The sequence below is a fragment of the Ovis canadensis genome, chromosome 13 (genome assembly GCF_042477335.2).
Source record: "Ovis canadensis isolate MfBH-ARS-UI-01 breed Bighorn chromosome 13, ARS-UI_OviCan_v2, whole genome shotgun sequence".
Taxonomy (NCBI): domain Eukaryota; kingdom Metazoa; phylum Chordata; class Mammalia; order Artiodactyla; family Bovidae; genus Ovis; species Ovis canadensis.
Window position 1 is genome coordinate 60,098,323 of NC_091257.1, and position 7,027 is coordinate 60,105,349.

Genomic DNA, 7,027 nt, shown 5'->3' on the forward strand with positions numbered 1-7,027 from the left:
ACAATAAAAGCAATCCAAAGAATGAAAATAAGAATAATAAGCCTTAGAAATAGTCTTCCTCTGTGGCCAGGGCTGGGGGAGTCAGGAATATAGCTGGAGGATTTTCGTTTTGTTCAACAATCATATAATATAAATTCCATTGGAAATAAGCGCTTCATCACTTTAGTCTCAGTTGTGATGTCAATTTAGCCATCCTGATGCTCTCACTGGACAAACGGATTTTATGTTCTACTTGCAAAGCTGCTTAAAAATCATGTGTATCATCTATGTAATATCCTTCTCTTTTGACTGGTAAGCAGGGCAGTTAGTCTCATGTTTAAGTATCTATCTGAAATTTTAGGTTATTTCCTTTAGATGACTACAGTTTACTTCTTCATTAATTTCATCAGGAAATCATTAAAACATTTTATACCAATTAAGTAGTTTATATATTTTTAGTAAGAGAAATTTCACACAGTGATCCTGTCTTCCAATGTACTTTGTTAAAGCACAGTCTTAAACTCCATTTGAGTCTTTTAAAATTTTTAACTTCTTTTGTTTCTAATCTGAGGGAAATTTTTTAAAAAATGCTTCTTTCTAATTTGAGGGAAAATATTTTTACTTGTGGCAAATTAATTACTTCTTCATAATCTGCAAAATAGAAAGAAAAATGCCACTTGCCTTACTAATGAAAAGTCTGGTGTTATGAAAAAAAAATCACCTGTATAATTTTGAGCAAACTTGGCTTCTGAGTATTAATTAGATGTTACAGTCTTAAGAGCAGGGCTTACTGGAAAACATTTGGGATTGAGATGGAACTTGGTTTAAATCCTTCCAAGGGCCACCTAAGAGCCTGTAACCTTAAAAAGGTTACTTCTCTCCCTACCTCCAAAACCAAGACGGTAATCAGGCCTGGAGATGAAAACCACAAAGCTCCTAGGACATGAACTGTGCCCAGGAACCAGCAGCTATAGCCTTCTCCACATGAAATTTTATCTTTGTTTCACATCTTAGTAGAAAACTATCCTGAAATTAAGACTTGTGGTTATTCTCCTTGGTCTTTAGCTTCGAGCAAACCTCTCTTATCTTAGGGAAAATCAAGCATGGATATCATACAGAGTCAAGACAAAACGGCAGAGCACGGGGGAGTAACATCATGTCTAGGAATCACCTCCTCAAGGAGCTTAAGTCCGCTACCTCAGAGACCAGCCCCCTGGTGCACATAGCGAGGCGAGCTTTCTCAGAAAGAAATGCATGCCCCTGTTCACTCAGGTCCCAGATAGGATCGAACAGGAGGTGGCACTTGGCATGAAGTCCAAGAAGAAACAGACAGCAGTCTCAGCTCTGCCCCAAGGAAGATGCCCAAACGTCAGGCCACCCGGGGCTCTCCAGCAGAGACCACCCAGAGGAGCCAGTTTAGGGCATCAGGACAACTTCCATCAACCTGACCATACACCGACCAAGCCGTCTGACCTTGTCATATAATTCTGATTCTCAAAGTATGCTTTTCCACTGAGAAGAGGTGTAGACTTACTGACCTCTTATTCATAACTGCTCACAAGTGACAGAGATAAGTAGCAGGTATGTAGCCGAGAAAATGCTGATTCTGTCTATTGCATCATCCCCTCAATTGCCTTTACACCAGCTACCAGGCAGCTGAGCAAATTTATGGAAAAGGATTCAAGTGAATGACCTACGTTTTTTTTTTTGAACAGACACAGCACCTTAATTCTAAATGACTTTGCAACTCTGACCTTGAAAGCTGGAGGATTAAGAGACCAGTTCCTTTTTCTGTGCCAGCATTTTATTCTTTTTCCAAGCCCATGGTAAGAGTCACTCAGGATGCTTCCTAACTTGGGTAGCCCACGTCTCGGGACGCAGGTGCTTTTTGAAGCGCATTTACCGGGAAGCCCCTCTTAGCCCAGCAGCGACTCGACTGGGACCCAATCCAGCACAGCAGGTAAGTAATGTGGGCTATGTCATCAGTTTCACTCTGCCATTTCCCCGCCCCCAGTCTTTGCTGTATCACGTTTTCTCTCTTCACTGGGGCCACTTTACTAGAATACCAAATTAGACCAGCCTGCTCGGGCTCAGCCGGCTTGTGGGGCGGGGGCGGTGACAGATGCGGCGCGCACCACCTTCAACAGGACAGGGAGGGGCTCTCCAGGGACCCGGGGTCCCCTGGCCTCCTGCCGGCCGTGCGCGGGGTGTCCCGGGTCGAGGGCGCGGGGCGCACGGGCGGCGACGGGCTCGGCATCACGTACGCGCGCGGGGCAGGCGGGGCTGCGGCCACAGCTCCCCACCTGCAGCACCCCCCTCCCGGCCCGCCCCTCTCAAGGGCGAAGAGAAGGTCACCAGCAGCGTGGGCGGAGGCTAGGGCGCCGGCCAGCCACTTAAGCATCCCTGCACCGCGCGTGGTGAGATGAGGTGAGAACGAGGCATCGGGGCCTTTCAGCTCATCTAGACAGGAGGAAGCGGGTAAAAGAAACGCCAGAAGCTGGCACGGGAGGCTTCTCTGGCCTGCGGTCCTCCAGGTTCCGAGCGCATGGGCAGCACCCCGCTCCTTTCTAGCGGTTGGCTCGCCCCACCCGGGAATCTACGAGGATCAGGAATGCCCGGGCCCCCACGTGCGCCCGGCGCTAGGGGCGCGGTCGTGTCATCTCTGCTTCGGTTGTCCGCGGGGCCCAACCTTGGGGCCCCATTTCCTCCGAGACCAGCTTCCAGGCTCGCGGGTGGAAGGCGGCGCCCGAGACCGCTCTCCCGGCGCTGGCAACACCCCGGAGTCCCCGCTTCCTGGTCCTTCCCATCCAGGGGAGGCTGGCGGGGAGGGCCTAGTGACCCGCTTCGGTTTTTGGTTTGGTGACGAGCCGGAAGGAGACAGGAGATGAGACCGGCGGAAAACCGTTTTTAAAATCTCCCAGCGGAAACGCGAGGCGGTGCCGGTTGGCCCGGCTACCCGGGCAGGGATCCCGTGCGTTCGCCGCCGCGCGCCGCGGGACAGCAGCGGGGACCCCGCCCGCGCCGCGCGGGGGTAGTGGGGCTGCAGACGCGTCGCGGGGACGCAGCGGTCTTCCTCGCGACGCCAGGTGTGGGGAGTCTGGGATGGAGCCAGGGCGGCCGCAGCGGCATCAGAAGTGGCCGCGCTGTAGCCAAGCCTTGGAGGAGAGTCCGGCTTCATCCCGCCTCGCGGAAGCGGAGGGACCTCCGAACGGGGTCCAGGCGACCCTGTCGCCACTCGTAATTTAGGAAATAAACGTGGAGGTGGAAAACTGACCTTCCGGGTAAGGGACCCCCGCACTCTCCACGCGGGTCGCGCAGTGACTCCTTCCGAGGCCGCACTGGCTCCGGCCCTGGGAAAGCACCTCCGAGGTTCCCGGGCGCCGGGCTTCTCCCCACCGTCACTTACTCCTGGTACTCCTCTCCTCCTTGCTCCTCTCGGGCCCCCCATCCCTTCTCCCTGACACCTCGTCCTGTCTCTGGCGTCCCTTCTCCCCGGCACCCCCATCCTTTCTCCCTGGCACCCCCACCTCCCTTCTCACTGGTCCCCTCCCTGAGCCTCCAGCCCGGGACCGGGGACCCGGTGGCGCACCTTGGGCATCCCCGCCGCTGGTCAGCACGCCGATGGCCTTGCCGGCCCCGGAGAGGTGCTCCAGGAACTTTCGGAAGGAGCCCTTGGGGGTCTGAGGGCTGTCGTGGTCGTCCATCGTGAACAGGCCGGAGACCGCGCTCTGGAGGGCGCTCAGTAGGCACTGCACCCCGCCCGCGCCGCCGCCACGGGAACCGCCGGCCACGCCCGCGCGGCGCGCGCCAATGGGCGGCCTGGGGCGGGCGCGGGGACGCGGGGGCGGTGGCGCGGGCGGGGCTGCGGGCGCCTGATTGAGGGGAGCTCCGGGGGCAGGGGAGCCTGGTCGGCAGGAAGGACCACTCCAGGGCGAGCCACATGGTTGGGGGGTGCGGTGTGCATCGCAGATGGGAGGAGTTTTACGAGCCGGAAGCGCCTCGGAGGGAGGGGACAGCCCGCAGGTGGGAGGGGACAGCCCACAGGTGGGCGGAGCATCCCTGGTAGGCCGCAGGGAGAGCACGGCCCGAGTGTTGGCCACGAGGTGGGCGGACTGGGAGGGGGAGTCCCGGCGACGGGAGGGTGCGGGGGGCAAGGAGGAACTGTAGGTGGGCGGGGTCACCGTGGTCGCGGGAACGCGGCAGGTGGGCTAGAGCATCCCGCAGGGGAAGCCCAGGAGGCCGGGTCGGGGTGCGGGGCGCCGCACGTGGGGCACCGGGTCACTGGCGGTTGTGGGGCCCGAACCGTCGCCGAGGCGCGCGCCCGTTCCCACAGGGTTCCTGCCCGGGTGGCTCTCGGGGCCCGGGCTCCCCAGCCTTTCCTCCCGCCTCCGGATCGTCTAGTCGGTGGGCGTCGCCTGCTGGCGAGGAAGAAGCGCGGGCTCCGTCCCCACAGTGGCTCTGGCCGCAAGACGAGGAGGAGGACTGGGGTCGTTGGAGGACGCGCGGGGACTCTGGCCACCGCTGGCGCCGGGCTGGGAGCTGGAAGGGAAGGGACGGGGGAAGGGCAGGAAGGTCCTGGCGAGGCGATAAGACCCAAGCCGCGGTGTCCGGGGTCGCCGGCCGGATGTTCGCTGCCCCGCCGGGCACTCCCGGACCGATGCGCTAGTGTCTGGTCCGCTGGGTGATGGATGAACAGGGAGCTTGGTCCCTGTCGGTTCCTGCCGCAGGTGCAGACGGATGCGCAGTCTTTCGGAGCGCGCAGCGCTGAGCTTGGGGTATGATCACCCCCAGAAAAGAGTTTCATAAGCGGCCGCATTATCAGTCCCTTGTGGGGACCGCACGGTATCCCCTTACTACTTGCGCAGCAGATGTGCGTTGAGTGGACACAGGGAAAAGAGGTTAAGTCAAGGCCGTCCGGTCCACCCGGAGCAGCCTGACAGTGGTTTACTCCTGGCTGCCCTGGACAGAGCGGTGTGTGCGCTATGCACTTCTATCTGGCACTTGCCTTATCCTCCTGTCCTCGCTCCTGTTTTTTTGCAGAAAAGATACAAATACCTGCCATGAACAAGGCCAGACTTCTGATCTCTACCCTGGACCAGAAGTGATGGAGCAACTTCTAAACCCCCCGTGGTCACTGGAATCACCTGGCCTGGTTTTTCCCGCTCCACCAGAACCGCAGAAGCCCAGTTTCTGGGAATGCTGCTTGAAAAGATATATTTTCAACAAGTCACAGCACATTCTGGTGACTGCAGAGTCTGAGGGCACCTGCTCCGAAGAGTGAAACTGAGCAGCGATACTGAGAAGATATTGGGCATCGGGAGGCTGCCCTTAACTGTCCTGGCCCGGGAGCCAGGTTCATGTTTCTCCAGCCAAAGGTTTTCCCTGTCCAGGATTTGTGCTCCAGAATCATCCACCCCTTTCTGGAGCATTCTGCACTTTGAATTTTAGCCCCAAAGTCTTTATATTCTTATAAAATTGACATTTTTGTAATTTAGAGGATTAGCCATTTGTCATTGAGTTGTCTGTAATGTATTGAGCTGGCCAAACAGTTTGTAAGATGGTATGGAAAAACCTGAATGAACTTTTTGGCCAACCCAGTAAAAAATAATAGATGCAAACTAAGAGTCCAATCAATGGGTTAAGTACATTTTAATGCAAATATACACATGGCCTTCTATTACTGGTATGATTATGAAGACAAATCCATTTACATGGAAGTGTATTTAGGATATGTTAATAAATGAAGAAGGAGATCAGAAATACCATTAAACTGTGTGTATGCGTGCGCACACATGCATATGTAAATTTAGATATTTTATTTTCCTTCTGCTTATTATGGGACTTCCCACAGTATGCAGTGGTAAAGAACCCCTCTGCCAATGCAGGAGATATAAAAGACTCTAGTTCCATCCCTGGGTTGCGAAGATCCCCTGGAAAAGGGCATGGCACCCTCTCCAGTATTTTTGCCTGGAGAATCCCACAGACAGAAGTCTGGTGGGCTACAGTCCATAGGGTTGCAAAGAGTCGGACGTGACTTAGCATGCACACAGTCTATGGAAAGACACAGCCATCTCTCCCTTCTTTTTCTTTTGCAGTGTTTATTTTAGTATTTCTTCAGCTGGTGGTGGGTTTTTTTTTTTTTTTTTTTGGTTGTTTGGCCTTAGAAGAGGCTTCTCTGATACAAGAGGGAGAATCACATGCCATGTTGAGGTCACAGCTTACCTCCAATGTGCTGATTCTCCACTGCTACCTAAAAAATTACCCTGAGCTTCTGTGGCTTATATGACCACTTATATCACACATTTATCATCCCAGAGAGGGCGTGCAGTAGGGTTTTGCTGGGCCCTCTGCTTGGGGTCTCAGAGGCTGCAGAGGTGTCGCCGGGGTCCCGATTCTCCTCTGATCCCTCATCTTAGCAACTCCCTTCTGTCCCCGCCCCAGAGCCAATTTCAAGCTAATCTACAGCCACAGCTCCACCACCATCTGCCGTTTTCCTGGTGCCTCATCTTCTTGCCCCTTCTCCCCTAGACTTGGGAAAGTCGAAGATTAAATGAAACGGCTTGCTAAACAAGGAAATGCTGCCTTCAACCCCTGTCCCTCCCCCGCTGTACAGTTGTCTTTCAGTGTCCTTGTCCAAACTTAAAAATAATTCTGCTTTATGTCCAGCAGATAAACTTTAAATTATATATAAAACAGTTGGATGCTTTCCAAGACCTTGACGCAGAACCATGTTGTCCTGGACCAATTAGAGTCAATATCCAGACACTGGGGGAAAAAAATGGAAAGAAAGCCAGACTCATTTATTTCTGCAGAGTATGTGGCCATTAAGAGTTTAACCGCTCCAGGAAATGTCACTGGTGATGTGAACTGGACCGTCTCAGAGAACAACTATTTCCTTCTCCGAGTGGTGTTGAAAGCTGGTTCACGGAGACTTCCTCATACTTCCAACACTTTTCCTGCAACAGGAGAGCACAGGTTGTGATAAGGTGGAATAAACTGAGCTTCGTAATTGCCGAGCTACTTCAGGAAACAGAGGAAAGGAGAGATG

General features: G+C 54.1%; 1 protein-coding gene and 1 long non-coding RNA gene across 4 annotated transcripts in view; one reads left to right on the forward strand and one right to left on the reverse strand.

Annotated features, from left to right (window-relative positions):
* The window catches only part of PFKP (phosphofructokinase, platelet), a 52,435-nt gene extending 48,495 nt beyond the window's left edge, over positions 1-3,940 (reverse strand). For both annotated transcript variants that reach the window (XM_069546560.1, XM_069546561.1), the window contains exon 1: positions 3,569-3,940. In XM_069546560.1, the coding sequence (XP_069402661.1) occupies positions 3,569-3,683 (115 nt within the window). In that variant the 5' untranslated portion in view covers positions 3,684-3,940. The remainder of the gene's footprint in view (positions 1-3,568) is intronic.
* On the forward strand, positions 2,016-5,744 carry LOC138417003 (uncharacterized). Of its 2 annotated transcripts, none has more exons than XR_011247935.1 (2): positions 2,016-2,406; positions 5,020-5,744. It is a non-coding gene; the product is annotated as an uncharacterized lncRNA (long non-coding RNA). The 2 variants fall into 2 exon arrangements; XR_011247934.1 differs by having other exon boundaries at positions 2,399-3,260.
* Positions 5,745-7,027: the final 1,283 nt, after the last annotated feature.